The sequence below is a fragment of the Mytilus edulis genome, chromosome 12, assembly GCF_963676685.1.
Source record: "Mytilus edulis chromosome 12, xbMytEdul2.2, whole genome shotgun sequence".
In the NCBI taxonomy this organism is placed as follows: domain Eukaryota; kingdom Metazoa; phylum Mollusca; class Bivalvia; order Mytilida; family Mytilidae; genus Mytilus; species Mytilus edulis.
This window is the reverse complement of record NC_092355.1, coordinates 3,666,490-3,685,230: the sequence shown is the minus strand read 5'-3', so window position 1 is coordinate 3,685,230 and position 18,741 is coordinate 3,666,490. Positions and strand designations below refer to the sequence as shown.

At 31.5% G+C, this 18,741-nt stretch overlaps 1 protein-coding gene and 1 long non-coding RNA gene across 3 annotated transcripts; one reads left to right on the top strand and one right to left on the bottom strand.

The window, feature by feature from the left end:
• Positions 1-111: 111 nt before the first annotated feature.
• On the top strand, positions 112-18,445 carry LOC139499484 (neurogenic locus Notch protein-like). 2 transcript variants are annotated; one of them, XM_071288166.1, is made up of 11 exons: positions 112-622; positions 3,695-3,802; positions 4,412-4,519; positions 6,080-6,187; positions 7,896-8,003; positions 8,334-8,441; positions 9,693-9,800; positions 10,878-10,966; positions 15,340-15,433; positions 15,938-16,154; positions 16,752-18,445. In XM_071288166.1, the coding sequence occupies exons 1-11, from the start codon at positions 280-282 to the stop codon at positions 16,759-16,761; spliced, it is 1,401 nt and encodes a 466-aa protein (XP_071144267.1). In that variant the 5' UTR covers positions 112-279; the 3' UTR covers positions 16,762-18,445. The 2 variants fall into 2 exon arrangements, with proteins under 2 accessions (XP_071144267.1, XP_071144268.1); XM_071288167.1 differs by lacking the exons at positions 8,334-8,441; positions 9,693-9,800.
• Positions 12,533-14,177, bottom strand: LOC139498716 (uncharacterized). The gene is made up of 2 exons (XR_011657997.1): positions 13,935-14,177; positions 12,533-12,708 (listed from the first exon to the last, which is right to left on the bottom strand). It is a non-coding gene; the product is annotated as an uncharacterized lncRNA (long non-coding RNA).
• Positions 18,446-18,741: the final 296 nt, after the last annotated feature.

Genomic DNA, 18,741 nt, shown 5'->3' with positions numbered 1-18,741 from the left:
TCGAAACTGAAAGTTCCTGTCTAACGGGAAAACTACTTAACTACTAATTGTCAATTTGAATAAATTTTGTTTGATATATAAAATGATTATTGATCAAAACGAAAGTTAGATTTGAGATTGGAACAGAATACAAGGTGTGATGGCTAAATCATATTCTAACCATTATGGAAATACTTGTTCTCCAAAAACAATTTCCGATGAAAACCAAACGCATGAAATTATAGATGACTTTGTATTGTCATCAATTATGATAACTTGCAAAACGATCAAAATGCCGACATGATTAATAGAAACAAGACCAGTGAAAGAATAGAGCAAAGTGATTGTAAAAAGGAGCATATTTTGGATAATAACACTGGCGACGAAACTCAAGAATATTATTATATCGAAGAACAACACGAGACTTCATGTAACTCTGACATTTATGAGAGTATAGAAGTTCAAGCAGTAAAACCTACTCATTGCGCTTCAACACATTTGTCTTTCAAATCTTGGCCAGGAAAACGTTTGACTTGTTTTATATTTGGGTTTCTTTTGTTGGGTGTCATAGTCGGTATGACTGCGTTTATGTTACTGAAAAATAATTCGCAAGATCCCGACCAGCAAAACACTCAGGCTCAAGGTAAGTTCATTTTTATAACATATTTGTTTTTTATTTAAAATAAAGATTTTGATTAGATTCTAGTTCACATGGGAAAAGAGTTTAAATGGTTTATGAGATGAGTAACAGATTAAACTATTAGCCTAAAAATATATAACTTCCACTACTTACAAAGCATTGCAATTAGAAAAAAAAGTCTTTTTATCTGAGCGTCACTGATGAGTCTTATGTAGACGAAACGCGCGTCTGGCGTATTAAATTATAATCCTGGTGCCTTTGATAACAATTCCATAATATTTTGAAATTAAAACAAAATCTACATTACTTACAATTATTTACAAGTTTGCTCAATTCACAATGATTCGCTTACTTTGAATATACCATTCTACTCTTTGAAGTGAAGTCGTTAGATAATGAAGTCTCCCGAACCCATTATTATGATCTTTCTTGTGTTTTACTCCTAAATGTCCCACGCTTAATTTAGAAGCAACCAATACACCTTAATTTGGTAAACCCTACTATGAGTCAAACTCACACGTACCGACCTCGAGGCGACCACACGACCACTAGACACCTGAGATAAAAAGATTGGCTGAAGAGATATTTGCCAGAATAGCATCTAAAGATTGTTTTCATTTTAGGATGAATTGAAGCTAGGTTTATTCTGTTATTTTCTATCATTTGAAGTATATCTGTTCAATAGACACTTCTTATAGTTACTATTTTAATAGAATACTTTATATAAATACATTGTCATGTACATGGTTGTTGTGGTATATACAACAAAATCAATGATCTAAATGTTGAACGAAACTTAGGATTTTCCCAGGACAAATAATTAAGGTTGAATTAAATTTGAATCGATTAACCAATGATTTAAAAAAGAATAAGATTTAATCACAGCCCAAGGATGAACAATTGAAAATAGCATAGGGTTAAATTTAAACCAAGACTTATGATATTTAACACTTGGTTAAAATCTAACAAAGAGATCAACAACCGGGTGCAGAAAATAACCACACATAAATCCGGAAGATAAAAGGAGCTTTCCGTTACATCCATCGGATTTTCAATTCGAGGAAAACTACTTAAATAATTATATTATTATTAGATATATATCTTTAATATATAAATATATATATATATTAAAGATGTCATGTCAACAAATTATCTGATAAAATATCAAAATAAATTCAGGAAATATTTCAGTAAACTATCATTAGTGACTTTATTATTTTTGTATTTAGTAATGATGTTTCTATTGTGGGTTTGGTTGGATATTGTGTTATGTCTTATCGTTTGTGGTTCTAATTCTATATCTTCAGGATATCTTCAGTATATGTCATATATGTATTATTATTCAGTACAGTCGAGTTATTTCATTTTCCTTAAATAAAGTGTTGTGTTAGTCCAAATAGTTATAACGTCGTCACAGCATTATTTTAAAACAGTATTTCAACATGTTCAATACCTTCATAATCATGATAATTGTTTGGACTATAATTGTGAAAGTAATTTAAATTAACGATCTTGTTACATATACTTTGATGCATTTCAAGATTATATATACGTCATAAAAATACGTCACTGTGTGTTGAATTGTTATCAAATATTTCGTTTTTATGTATGTCTTTTTTTCCCGTTTATATTTGTTTTGTTGCACTTCAGTGATTCTGTTGTTTCGATGTTTTCCTCTTATAGTTGAAGTGTTTCGATAAGTTTAAGTTAGTACCGGTACTTGTTTTCTCTCTAAATTATTAATATTAATAACGTGTGAATAGTGGTATACTAGTGTTGCCTTAATCGTTCTTTTTAGTGGAAAACTTTATGATAAAAGTTACCCCAATTTCAAACGCAGAAAAAAATCGAACGTGTAAATAACTTTTTTATGGACTGATATGCTATTCTGTTCTCTGTCCCAACAGAGTATTCAATATTCTTTCACTCAGTTAGTTACTATGACGAAAAACCAGCAAATAAAGATTAATTCTGAAAGCGTATTTAACTTTTGAATACAAAAATTTCCAGGAACAAAATAAAACTGGTGACACACTTGAACGTTAAAGATATAAACAAACTCATCATATATATCAGGACTAAATTTTATATATACGCCAGACGCGCTTTTCGTCAACAAAAGACTCATCAGTGATGCTCGAATCCAAAAAAGTTAAAAAGGCCAAAAACAGTACGAAGTTGAAGAGCATTGAGGACCAAAATTACTAAAAGTTTTGCCAAATACAGCTGTTATTTATAAATATAACCATATTAATGAGTATAAATGTTCAAAATCAGAATAGAGACAATAAATATAAATGGTGCCGATGCCAAAACAATCAAATTGAATGAACACGTAGTTAAGCAAGGATCAAACTAGTAGGCAGATGTTTGTCTACATATAGTTTTTAAAATTATTATTTAGTTGAACTGTTTTATTTCTAGAGATATCTGTCTGGATCTTAAGAAATATTCTGTCTTTGCTTTCATTGTCTGTTAAAAATGATAATATCAAATAAATAAATATAAATAAAGTCTATTAACCATAAAGTTAGATAAAAAATCCAGAGACATCCCGAAATATTGTATTAGTTGAGTTCGAAGTCCTCCAATATATATATATATATATATATTGATCGAATTATTTTGTATTGGTCGAGTGGAAACAATGGTATTGCACAGATCATATACATCTCATATCTACAGTTCATTTGGGATTTCAAAAATTAAGTGTTTATCCTTAGGAACGAATAAGTAATCTGTTATAATTGATAATTAACACATGGGAACGGAATAGTAATCAGTTATAACGGATTAGTTACCCTTGGCAACGGGTTAGTAATATGTGGGAACGGATTAGCAATCCGTTATAACGGATGAGTTACCCTTGGCAACGGATTAGTAATCCGTGGCAACGGATTAAAAAATATATAACATGTCCCTTCCCGGGCTCCGTACTTATTTGAAAATGAAAACTAAAGTCATCCGTTATTTATATATCAGAAACTTGAAATTCATGTTTTATCATGTCAGACCCTATGTTATATAATTTGATATCAAACGATAAAGTAGCTAGGTTATTTCATATAATTACAGTGACACCATGCACCAGTTCACCCTGTTTAAACAATGGAGAATGTAAAGTACAAAAGGATTCATACCAATGCCATTGTCCTGTTGGTTTTAATGGAACTGAATGTCAAGGTATATACAATAGTAAACTCATAAACTCGATTGACATTCTTGCTTTATAAGATCTGAACGCAAAAGGTTGATACTAATAGATTCATTCAATCATTACTGTGATTATCACGAAAGTAAAGGTAAACATATGTCAAGGTGGACATAAAAACACAAGTGCACCTGTTTTTTCTATTCTTTTCCTTTTAGAGAAACGGAAACTAATTATCGAGGTAGCTACGAGCAAAAAGGGATTTAGCATTATATTCATCGACACAATTGTTCTCTTGATTGATAATGATTACAATAGGTATTAACAGCTACTTTTTTTCCTCCATATAAGTTAGTTTGTATCATGGATTTTTTCTCTCTCAATCGATTAATTACTTTTGAACAGCGATGTACTACTGTTGTTTATATTTTACTCAATAAAACACAAATAGTATAATAGACATAGTTGATTTTTACTACCCTGAGGTAAATGAGACATTGTCCGAAACAATAACTGTTATACATGTACTCTTTAATTTTGAACGGGAAATATAACTTTAATATTAGTATCAAACCTGCTTTGAATTGTATCGAAAAATAATCATTTAATTGTTTCGTGATAATATATTCGTTTACTTTTAGAAACACCGTGTTCTAGAGAACCTTGCTTCTACAATGGAAAATGCACTGAACTTGGTAATTTACCAACCTGTGCTTGTAGTGATGGATACAACGGATCAAGATGTGAAGGTTATTAACTTTGTTAGCAGATAAGCGATGAATCCTCCCTATGTTTATGATATGATTAATGGCGTCTGGAGTTCTGGTTGTCCAGGTGTCCAAATTGCGCTCTCTAAATATATTAAAGCATAAAGAACATTTACAAAACTTGAAATGCTAATGCCACATTGAAAGAGAAATATCCGCGGTGAAATTGGAATCCATATGGCAAAGGTTAGACAATGGAGAGGATTTCAGGTTCCCAATTATGAACTTTCCATTTATATGTAGCAACATTCCAGCAGCGCCTGCACACGGTGTATATATCTCCAAATTGATACGATATTCCTCGGCTTTTATTTCCTATCATGATTTTCTTGATATAGGATTGCTGCTCACAAGGAAGCTATAAAACAAAGAGTTCCAAATGGTGAAGTTAAAATCACTCCTTCATAAGCGTTACGGACGCCATCACCAGTTGGTTGACCGAATTATACTTTTTACCGGATTTGTAATAACATAAGTAACACGACAGGTGACATATGTGGAGCAGGATCTGCTTACCCTTCTGGAGCAGCATGGATCACCCCAGTTTTTGGTGGGGTTCATGTTGCTTATTCATTAGTTTTCTATGTTTTGTCTTCTGAACTATTTGTTGTCCGTTTGTCTTTTTATTTTAAGCCATGGCGTTGTCAGTTTATTTTTAATATATGAGTTTGACTTTCCTTCATGTATCTTTCGTCCCTCTTTTAGGGTAAAAACAACACAGATACTTTTATGTACATACAAACTTGGTTTCTTAATTTCACAAGATGTATAACATTTACAGTGTTTGATTATACAATGCCCAATAGAAATAGAAAAATATCTATTGGAATTAACGTCTGTAGATAGCTTTTGAATGCAGATGCAGACTGAAAGCACGACTTGTATAAATTAAAAAAAAAACCCAAAAAAACAATTCAAGTACATCAAATCGGGATATTGTTTTGCACAAAAGGAATATAACTATATATCATAAGCATTGATAGAAAACAAAAACCACAAGAATAGATATCAGTTAAAAAGCAGACTTGGACAGCATAATAATACAGGAGTGAGGAGTAAAAACGTTCTAGAAAGAATATTTCTCAAAGCAATAGACAGTCACCACTTAAGCAGAAATGAGATAATTGTCAATTCGAGGATATACAAATTTACCTGTATAAAAATGAAACACTTAAAATTATTGGTGTTCACTCTAGAATGAAGTGAGTTAAAATAAAATTGAGAATGGAAAAGGGGAATGTGTCAAAGAGACAACAACCCGACCATGGGAAAAAACAACAGCAGAAGGTCACCAACAGGTATTCAATGTAACGAGAAAGTTTACTTCTAAACATGCAAACTTATATTGTAATATTGTCACTCATTTTCTCCCGACTATGCCGTGATCACATAAAAATGCGGGAAATTATTATTTGCACGAGTTGCTCAATAAATAAAATATAAATAAAATATTGTAGTCAAGGTACCAACAATTCTTATTTCAGTATATCTAAGAAGATTGATTCCTACATTGTACTCAAATAATTTCTTTTATTTTCTAAGTTACACCATGCCACAGTTCACCTTGTTCGAATGGGGGAGAATGTACACCAACCGGAAGTAGTTTTGAATGTTCCTGTCCAACTGGATACTTCGGAAAACAATGTCAAGGTGGATTACTTTTTAATATTTAATCATTGCAATCAGATTGACAAATATAGATTTTAATTTGCCACTCCGACTTAATAATGCAATATAATGATGAAAATGTGGATATGGATAATTTTAATATCTGTCAAAATTCAAAGTACAAATTTTATTTAACAAAACGACAAATGTAATAATATACCTTGATGTATCTACAGTGGATGTTCTGATATATCATAAGCTTTTAATCTAATGACTGCACTCAAAGTAATTTTTTTATATTATCTAGGGACACCATGCCACATTCACTTTGTTTAAATGAGGGAATATGCAAGCGCACTGGTAGTAGTTTTGTCAAAGTGCGTTTGATTAAAATATAGATTATCAAAACAAACTATCTACGAATATTGTATATCTCCCCAAAAAAGGCATGGCTAAGAAACAGCTGTATTTACAAAGTGCCACCTTTAGTATTTGATAATTATTATCATTACAATTAGGTTGACAAATAAAGATTTGATTTTGTCTGATAGAAAAAAAAAATCATTATGATGACAAAAAGTTCATATTTAAAGCCTCGGTCACACCTTACCGGATAGCTCGAACGGACGCCTAACGGATAACTTTTTTTTCAATCCGTTCATGTCCGTTAGACGTCCGTTTTTATCCGTTAGACGTCCGTCCATATCCGTTGCATGTCCGTTAAGCGTACGTTTTATCCGTTGACGTCCGTTCTGTCCGGTGGAAAATTTTGAGCATGTTCAAAACTTTGAACGGATGTCCAGCGGATAAAATGTCCGTTGAACGTCCGTTAGGCGTCCGTTTTGTACGGTACTCGTCCGTTTTGTTTCCGTTTTGTATCCGTTGGAGGTCTGGAAGATAAATTCACCAACAGACTTCTACCGGACGTTTAACGGATAAAACGGATGTTGAACGGATGAGAAACGGACTTCTACCGGACTTATATTGGATAGAACGGACGATGAACGAACTAAAACGGATAAATGTCAATTGAAAATTTCGCGTTAGCAATACCAATTATTGGTAAGTAAGATTTCTTAAGGTTCGTGAATTCTTATTATTCATAATTGATCTTAGAGTATAGGCACGTCTTCACAATAAAGCAGTTCTTATTCAGGCCAGACACTGCCCTTTGGCGGAATTTTGAAGAACAAACCAAAACCAGTTACACAGAAACACTTTGAATATTTATGCGATTTACGTGTATTAATATTGTCGCCTTTGATTTTTCTGTATATCTTGTTCATCCGTTCTATCTTCCGTTAGGTGTCCGTTTGATGCGTTACTCGTCCGTTTGGTGTACGTTCGACATCCGTTCTGTCCGTTTCTCGTACGTTTCATTTCCAGTGTGTGTCTGTTATGCATCTGTTACACGTCCATTTTATTCGGTCAGTACATCAACGGACTCCCAACGGATAACAATTTTGTCAACGGACAACTTTTCTTTTCATCAGTTAGGCGTCAGATCGTGCTATCCGGTAAGGTGTGACCGAGGCTTTACTTCAAACAAACACTAGTGAAATCGTAGACCATGCTGTGGATACTTTTACGCACGGCTTTTAATAACCGCGGTAACTGCAAACATTTTTAGAACAAGTAGTTCTATCTAGACTGTGTTTAGCAGACACGGAACCAACACATATAATCCTGATATATCCTACGATTTTGATATAATGTTTGCACTACAGTAATATTATTTTATTTTTTCTAGGAACACCATGCCACAGTTCACCTTGTTTAAATAGGGGAACATGCAAGCCCACTGGTAGTAGTTTTGTTTGTTCCTGTCCAATTGGATACAGTGGAAAACAATGCGAAAGTGTGTTTGAATAAAATATAGGTTACTTTTGTTTTTTTAAATTAAAGACAGCACAAAAATTACCCTTTTTTTTAAATGAATGAAAAATTATGATTACTTTACCCAATGAATTTTGTTTTCATTGAACATAAATATAAGACTGCTATCTAAAACACTATTTGTTTTATTCGTGTCTGCAAATGACACTTATCGTAAACAGCTACTGCCGGTACGTAAATATTGAAATATTTATACTGTCACATATAATCCTGTGTTGAGCAAGTATTCTGATATATCCTAGGATTTTGATTAAATGTTTGCACTCCAATAATATTAATTTATTTTTTCTAGGAACACCATGCCACAGCTCACCTTGTTTAAATAGAGGAACATGCAATCCTTCTGGTAGTAGTTTTGTTTGTTCCTGTCAAACTGGATACAGTGGAAAACAATGTCAAAGTTTGTGTGATTAAAATATAAGTTACTTTTGGTTTTCTGAAATTAAAGATAGCACAAAAAATACACTTTAAAAAAAAATATGATTACTTTACACAAAGAATTTTGTTTTCATTGAAAATGATTATAAAATTGCTATCTAAAAAAATAATCTAATTTGTGTCTGCTAATAAGAACCATCAGAAGAAGTTATTGTTGGTACGTAAATATTGAAATATTAATACAAGTTACATTTACAAGACTTTTAATATATTTCAGTCAAACGTAAAAGGAACGTGAAAAGAGATAAGGATACTTAACATTCATACTTACATTCACGCGTCATTTTTGTTACTGCAAACTTGGAAATGTAGGTACGGATTTTCTCCCGACAATGTCGTGATCATGAAAAATTACAGGATATCTAACTTGCACGAATAACTGATTAAAATCAAGCAATTGAATATTGAAGTCGATGTACCAATATATTGTAGGATAAAGATACAAAAATTGTAATCAGATAATTCTATTTTATTTTCTAAGTCACACCATGCCACAGTTCACCTTGTTCGAATGACGGGAAATATACCGGCCGGAAGTAGTCTTGTACAATCAAAAATAGTTAAATAGACCTTATTATGTGTACATCGGCATATCACTAGGAATGTTAATGAGAAAACTGCAAAATTATTGTTATACTGTGGTAAAAAAAAAATCAAGAACAACAAATAAACAAATATTTCATTTGCCAATCACGGCGCCCAAAATGAGCAAAATAATTACAAAATAATTTTCAAACATAATGTAAAGTAAAATAAAAATAGGTTAAACAAAGTACATAACCTGATTGATTTTGATTTAATCGATTTTATAATATATAAAAGCAAATGAAATAGCAATTTGTTAAAATAAAAATTTATAATATAATATGACCCATTGTCTGTTACTCTGGTCCCTTTATTGAACAGCACACCTAATAGTATACTAATAATTTATTAAATGTTAAAGAAATAACTAGTATTAATGCATATATGATCATTCTATATCTTTATATAGAGAACTCTTATTTGATATTGTATTCCTGTTGATATTTAAAACCTCTAATAAATGACAAACTATTATCAAAATGTTTTTATCTTCATCTCTCATTAGCCAATTAACAAGAGATTTGTTATCAAGTTTTGAGAAGTAAAGGTAGCACCAATTCAAATCGCGATAAATTTCAAGATTTAGGTATAATAATTGCACCTAGATTCTGTTATTCTATTTTTGTAGTCACACCATGCCATAGTTCACCATGTCTAAATGTGGGAAGATGCACATCAACTTACAGTGGTTTTGTGTGTTCCTGTAAAACCGGATTCTCTGGAAACCGATGTCAAAGTATGTTTCAATATATTCATCGACAGTGGGGTTTATTTAAATCATGATAGAACAAAATTGTCATGGCATTTAAAAAGACATAAGTGTGCAGCTTATCAGTGAGTGCGTTAAAAAACTGGTTATGAGGATAAAACATTTTTTTTATGATAAGCCGCTAGCCTTTTTTGTTCCGCAAGAGTACAGAATCATAAATTACACAAAGTTAGATGCTTGCATTTTTAAACTCTTAAAACAAACGAATAAAAGGTTTGAAATGTTCTTGTGGCGATAATAAACAAAACGATGGCCATAACTAATATGGGGACGAAGTCCCCAATAACAGTAGAAAAATAAAAAAAAATAAAAATCGGGAAAATTTTCCCGAAATTTTCATTGTACTAATGAACTCAAAATCGTTCAATTTTTTTGATGTCATGTTTTGAATTCCCGCATCTGCGCAGAAATCTACAATGTACTTCCTTCTTCCGGTCTCGTTTGTATGAAACTTTGAGTAAAATATATATTTATCAGTCTAGTATAAAATAGGAAGGAACGCAATACCAATTTCATTCTTAATAATTCCTTGATATGAAAAAACGTTACCTGATGATAGCGTTAACTTTCTTTATTTACATTGCATATGACGTCATAACTTAAATAACGTCACAACTAAAATCCCTAACAACAGAACCAAAATCGGAAATGTTACTTTTTATTTTACAAATATTTAAGTTACAAAAAAATAATTCATACAGACTTCGTCCCCATTTACAGGTAATGCCTGCCTCATATTGAAAAACTCGCTAAACCTAACGACAATCCACAGATGACCACAAAGAAATTGAATAACATAGAGTATTATGAAATCCTTGAGTTAAACACAAAATAGCTTTGTGATATCTGTCTGGTATTTTTTTTTCTAATTACGATTACACTAATGAATATTTAACCATTCTTCATTAGCGTTTGTATACATATCATATCATCTAATATTTTATATAGTGTGTTCACATTGTTAAAAAGAGAATTTTCCTACTCTAATTCCGTCGACAATGTCGTTTTTTTCTTTTTTAATTCTTAATTAATCATTTTTTACAGTTCGACCTCAATGTCCCTATGGTTGGAAGATGAATGAAAACAAATGTTATTATTTTAGCAGTGGAAGCACAAATTGGTATAGTGCCAAGGTTGTCAAGATTTGTCTACTTTAAGTATTTACAATTAAATGTTTCAAAACAATAATTCAAGCTACTGAATCTTCGGATGAAAGCAGCAGTAAACAAAGTTTTGAATTCATATTATCAAATTTTTGAAAGAAAACTAGAGAAGTAGTCTAGTGATTGGAGATACATAATAAAGATTGATTACCCAAACATAAAAAGGATGTTCACTCCTCTTGTTTTCAAATTTTGCCAGATATTTGGAATCCACGAATCCACGTGAGCGAGTGTGTTATTTTGTGTTAATTAACGAAAAAACATGTAATCGTATATCAATTACAGGCGTAAATACCGATTATGAAATAGAAAATATTGTGCATGTAAAACTAAGACGATCATGTCTTTGAAGAAAAGTACACTATTGCTTAGCAGATGAAACCCTAATTTGTTCAATTGCTCCAATAAAAAAAGAATAATTAATGATTAAATCTTAAATCTTGATAAATAGATAATAGAATTTTAAGAAATCAATAGAATCCCAGCAGGCACACAACGTTGATTTAACATTGAATCAATGTTTATTTTCTATGTTGAATCAATGTTGAATTATTATTAGATTTTGCAAATTTGTATCAACGTTGAAATCCTATGTTGAATCAACGTTGATGTTCAACATTGAATCTATATAGAATAATAGTTGCTTCCACATTGTTTCAACCAATAGCTTAATTTGAATTCAGATTGAATTCAGGGTGAATACAATACTAGTATTCAACACGGAATCAAAATTGGTTAGTGATTGTGTTCAACTGTGTTTCCACCTAAACTAATATGTTTCATTCATCCTGTATTTTCTTTGTCTTGCAGTCCATAATTTTATACTGTAGCAATGTTCAAGCTATTGTCTTCTCTATGCGCTCAATATGCAAAACGCCATAGCAACATTCTGCCTCAGGAAACCTGATCCAATAACTGCTCCATTAGACCCAAGTTTGAAAAATAATCTCAAAACAAAATTGATTATCTCTAAATAAAGTCATTGTCTGGTTATATTTGACATGGTGTGTTCTTTAGTTCATTGTTGAAGACTGTATGGTAACGCAAAGATATATAAATAATGTTCTTTGGTTGATGGTTGCCTTGCAATAGGTACAACAATAAAAAGTGTTTTGGTGCACAAAACTTTTAATACAATGTAGATGCCATTGACTGCCAATTACTTGTAAAATATCAGTAATTTTCAACAATAAAACTGAGTGACCACATTTGTGTGATGAGAGCATGGCTTGACAATGATGATGATAACAACCAATCAACTGAATAAAAAATATGGGTGTTGAGGGATATCCTACGAACCATAATTTAACCACCAAGATGTTTTTAACATTTAACAACATGCTTATAACAACACAAATTATCATCCAAGAGAATTATTGATTTCGAAAGCGCACAACCCTTAATACACAAATTTTGCTCAATGTCTATTTGAAATATCTGAGTGGTCAAAATATAAAACAAAGTTTGCTGTTCAGACACTTCCTATCCTATGTATTCTAATGTCCAACCACTGATTATAGAGAAATATTCAATATGATAAAATTAAAATAAATTTATTTATTAATACTGAAACTTTTTATTTATTAATAGTGAAACTTCAACTTCTTTTTTCTCACACCTTGTCTTTTTGGAGCACGTTTTAGAAAGTTTATTGTTTTTTCAGACACTTGAATTGCTGTTCCGTGATTCCATCTAGGTCTTCATGATGACATCTACAAAATCAAAAGTTATAACATTGTAAAGTTGTATTCTGTTCAACACATTTAACTATTTTAACTTCATAATGATATTACTTTAAAGTATAAATAAAAAGCATAAGAACCGGTGAAAACTAAAGTAAATAACAGTTTTCCTTTGAAGTCTCAACTACATTTCCTTTTAGATAGACTAGAAGGACTTAGGTATAATCTGCAAGAAAATCCTAACTACTACGTTTTAATTTGAACAAATTGAAGGTTTATCCACTTATATCTTTTTCTGTATTACTTGTGCTGCGGCATGGATATCTGACTAATTGACATATTAGAGGATGGTAAAGGGGGTTCTTAACACGGAAACACGTGAAATAAAAATAAAAAAAAAACCACTGCACTGAAAATAAAAATTTGGATAAAGGAAGCACGAAAAATTAAATCATGAATATTATTAAGGAAAAAAGTACTAGAAGTTAATACTCAGTCGTTATTGGAGATCACACAGTCATGATAATGGACACGAAGACCCTGCAGTCACCTTTTCGCTTCCGCTTGTTGCATCCTAATCGTGGAAAAGATAACTTGATCGCAATTAATATCCTGGGAACACATAATTTAAAACAATCTCCCGACTGGACTTCGAATTTAATCCTGGTTTACTTTTTTTTTTTATCTTGAATGTTGGACTAGCACGAGAAATTAAAGAGTACCCAGACGAAACACGGAAAATAAATAAGAGGAAACAAAAATAATGCATATCGAAACCAGTTACGAGAAATAAAACGCTAAAACACGTGAAATAAAAAGGCAATAAATTCAAATAACTTTTTACCACCCTCATATAACCTTTATGTTTAATTACCTTGTCCAACTCTACCTCAATTTTGACAGTAAAATTAAAGGTTCAACTTGGTGAGTCATATATAGCTTCTGACCTTTCCATCCCAAAGTTGTAAACAAGCCCCCCTTTTTATGCGATTAAAATTTCTTTTCACTTTTGATTCAATCATATGTTTTCAAATAGTCAATGATAAAAATTCATGAGATGTTGCAAGATATCTTGGGAATGGTAACATGCTATCCTGATCCTGATCCTAAGGTCAATCCATAGATTGTCCTAAACATCCCCCTTTTTCACGTGTAAAATTTCAACTTTTCAGTACTGTACAGTTTCATAACAACATGATATGTTCACATTTCTAAAATACGATAACGTAATCACAACAATTAATATAAATACTTACGATAAAAATGTAAAAGCTGTATAGAGGAAAGATATTGATAAAAACTCTGAACAAATCACTTGTGGTCTCGTTGGCGGATATTCAAACTTTGGCAACAAAAACAACTGCGCATGCGCATACCTGAAGTCTTAAAATAGAAATGTTACAATGCCGCGAAAATTTAAATCGTTATTTAAATAGATCTATCCGTTGTTTATATTTCAAGTTGTCAACCATTGTTTATGTACTGATGTATACGTCTTTCTCTTGGAATTAATAAAAAGAATAGAAAAAAAGAAATGAAAACAAGATATTTGACATCAAAAGTCAAGGAAAAAGGTGGAGGGATCTTTTAAGGGGAAGGAGTTATTCACAAATATTTAATTTTATATTTACTGTATGATCCTGTATACACGCTGGTTTTTTTATTATGTTTTGGGGTGGGGTGAAATTTTTGAATTTTCTATTATTTCAATATTTGGGGTGCGAAGTTCATGATTAATTAGTAATGCTTATATATACACTGCGATTGTTTTATGTGTTATTCTATAATCACCACAACAATTACTGATAAATCTACTAAAATTTTATTTAATGTGAATATCGTTTTCAATTTGAAAATAATTGTGATGTGTCAAATACTTCTTTTTTGACAATTCTGGTATCCACAACTACTGGGTTTTATATATATTGTTTAGCCAACGTTGATTCAGTGTTGGTATTTCAACACAATGTCAATTCAACGTTGAAACAATGTACTAATTTCAACGTTGCATTGTCAACGTTGAATCAATGTTGAATATTTGTTGATCAATGTATAACCTAAAATCAACAAAGATTCAACGTTGATTCAACAAAGTGTGCCTGCAGGGATATAGGCTATGCAACTTGAATATTTTACTATTGAGAGTCAATAAATCTAGTTATCAACAAGATAAAACAGATAGAAATTGCAGATGTATGTTCACACATCATTGTAAATATAACGTAATTTGATGAGATTGTTGTAAACGTGAGAGGTTAAGCGCTTTAAAACCAGGTTCAATCCACCATTTTCTACATTTGAAAATGCCTGTACCAAGTCAGGAATATGACAGTTGTTGTACATTCGTTTGATGTGTTTTGTCATTTGATTTTGCCATGTGAGTATGGACTTTCCGATTGAATTTTCCTCTGAGTTCAGTATTATTGTGATTTTGTTATTGTCTTAAATCAACGTATGGTATATCAAAATATGATTAACTGGTCGAAACACGTTTAAATGCATACGGTTGAAAGAAATTAACCTCTGAAGAATTATAAAATGTGGTAAATGTTATTCACAATTTTTGTTTCTTTAAAAACCTGCTATTGAATGCTATAAATTTAACACAGTTGTTCAGCATTACGTTGAGTTGTTTATCGTGGTTTACATTTTACTCTCCAGTCTAATTGTCAACGGCGTAGCAGTATGCTTGCAGAAGTAACAACACGAAGTAAGATGAGGTTTCTAAGGACAAACGCACAAGTAAATGGGGAAAGTATGTACCTGTTATTGGAAGATTGCAGTTGTTAAATATTTATTTCTTACAAAATTACACCCGTGATGTGTATCTATATTAAAATAATATTAGTGCGTAAACGTGTTAAACATGTTTTGAACGCCTTATGCACACGAGGATAATAAATAACAATCAAACTAAGAAGCTAAGAATATTTATTCATATATTAATGAATCAAATAAACTGATCAATAAATGTATTAAACCTCATTTATTTTAATGTACAGTGAATGGCTTAAACTTCGAAAGTCTTTTATACCTTCATTTTCCTTCTGATCTCCAAGCTTGTTTACTGGCATATATAAGTGTGTCAACTACGCTTTATAAATGCATCCCTTTTTTATTGCCATAATCTATTGTGTTAGAAATGGTTATCTCAAATTCATTTATTTCATACAACTTTTAATAAATAATATTGTTTTTGTGAAAAGTGCTGTGTTGAGTAACACGTCGTTTATTCATTCTAAAACAAATGCTCTTTCAGCTTTTTGGCTTGGTGGATCAGATCAGGCTTATGAAGGTTTGTGGAGATGGACAACTAGTAGACAGAGTTTTACAGTAACGGATTGGCATACACGTACTATACACGAACCAAATAATCTGGATGGAAACGAAGATTGTCTAAACATTCATAAAAAATTGGACTTTGAATGGAATGATGACAAATGTTCAAACCATTATCGCTTTATATGCGAAAAATCGTTAGTATATTCTTATTTTTTTTATCCTTTTCTACATAAGAAATTTCCTGTACATTACAGTTGTAATGCATTCGTTAAATGAGATTAAACATTTGCTTAGATACTTTTCGTTCCCTCTTAGTTCGTTTTTCTTTTTTTGCTATTTTCTTTTTAAATTTCTCTTGAATTTAATAGTTGTAGGAAATAAAAATATTGGTTGTTTCATGCCACCATTTTGTTTTATTTGTTGTATTTATATGTTGAAAGCCCGAGGCAGCATACAGCTTGCTCACAAGACAAAAGTCTGAAATTTGATGGGTTATCAATCCAGTGATAGTTTTGATCTTATATGCAATCAAATTCTTTCTGTAGCACTGGACAGGATAAAACGCTACACATGTCATTAAACAAAAAAAAATTCTACACAATTATTGGAAAATTGCAAATTTAATAAAAACTAATCATGATATTACTCGAAAGCAAGCTAGTAATTCAACAAAGCATGCTCTTTTTATGCAAATATTCAAAGTAGACTTCGAAAAATGTTTCAATTATTTGATTGCACAAACAACTCACAATTAATAGACATTCATTTCAGTGTTAAAATTTTAATTTTAGATTGATTTGAGTTATGAAGCAACACAAAAAGAGACAACGGGTTAAAGTTTGATATGACAGTTCTACTTGCTGATTAGTTCATTTGTGGTAATATTCGTTATGAATGGCTCGGTATCTAACCATCTCGTCATAGTGTTATTATGCTTTCATGATGATCATTTTTCGTATGCTTGTCTTTTATGTTTGCATATGTGCTGTGTTTACAGATTGGACATGCCATATTTTGCTTTTCATTGTTGCTTGAGTATATAGGGATTAAGATTATAAACAATTTTGACTGCCAATTTGCCAAAATAATGGTAATTTACAAATGAGAGGTTTAGCTAGCCAAAAAAAATCAACAGGTTTAATTCAAAATTTTCGACATAAGCTAATGCTTGTATCAAGTCACGAATATGCAATTCTTTCCTTTCGTAATTAAGCTATTAAGTTAAGGAACCTTCCGTCTTCAATTTTTTTTTATCTTACTTTTTGTTACTGTAAATACTAGACGAGAAGGGATATTTGTTACTTTCTGTGTGCTTTGATGTCTATCAATAACATTGAGAATGGAAATGGGGAATGTGTCAAAGAGACAACAACCCGACCATAGAACAGACAACAGCAGAAGGTCACTAAAAGGTCTTCAATGGAGCGAGAAACTCCCGCACCCGAGGCGTCCTTCAGCTGGCCCCATAACAAATATATATACTAGTTCAGTGATAGTGAAGTTTATCAAAACGATATATATATTGTATAGCATTAGTTAAAGATTCGACCACCCTTATCCAACCTTTTACTTTTAGACAAAAAAAATAAACCAATAAGAGCTACCTTAGCATTCACATGATAATTATGTATGCAGATTTCTTTTAAATTATTTAGAGCTAGTTAAAAGGGACAGCCTAGCCTGCATGATTATCTTTGTTAAAGTCTTCAAAAACTTGTATTACCCTTCCTAAGAACCTTAGATAATTGTGGGGTTGAAGTCATAAAACTTTGTTCAGTGCTCGGAGCACAAAAAGCATGCTAGAAACATGAAATCCAGCATTTTTATTGGTTGATTTTGGAGTAGGAGTACAAGATTGACCCGAAAGTTTTATGACTTCAAGGCCTGGACTTATTGATATGTTGCTAAGACTTTTTTAAAATTATCTATGAAGAGTTCTTTTTTACCTTATTGTCTTTCTTTACTTTTTTACGCAATGTTGTCATATTACCTTTAAAATTTGTGTTTAGTATGTTCATTTATAGCACTTTTGTATGAATTTGGATTGCTGTGCCCCAATCTTACCATTTTTTGCTTATTAAGTCTTTGTTTTTCTGACATCTTTTGGTCAATAAGATAAAACTATGTGACTGTGAAACACTTGAGGGTTTAAGCTAGCTATCCCACCAGATTTAAATCACCATTTTGTAGATAAGGAAATTCCTGCTCGAGGTCAGAATTGTGACATTTGTTTTACATTTGTTTGCAGTGTGATTTGAATTGATTTTTGCCATATGATAAAAGACTTTCAGTGTGAACCTTTTTTGGATGTTGGTATTTTTGGTATTTCACTTTTTTCCTTTAAGATGAGCTTTATCTGTGTTTGACTAGCCTGGTATTTTTTTAAATGAGTTTTATTATGTTATACGTACCTATTTCATATATGTTTCATTTCAACAACAATTTGTAAAAACTTTATTAATAAAAAAGACATTTACATATCATTTAACTGTTGGTGTCATTTTCCCTAATGTCTACACGAGTCTTTAGCGTACCATGGTAGAGTAAAGTCCATCAACATGACCCGAACTATTCATAGGTTGACTGGTTGTAATTAAAAAATATATATGTCTATATCATTCTGCTCAGCTCTTAATAAAATTCCATATCACGGACAATACGTTGACCCGGTCTACACACAAGCACGACAACTACTGTACATCAGATTCATTAGGACAGGTGCAACTATTTGCAACGGAATTAAACGTTTTAATGGTACCAAACCTTCTACCTTTTCTGAAA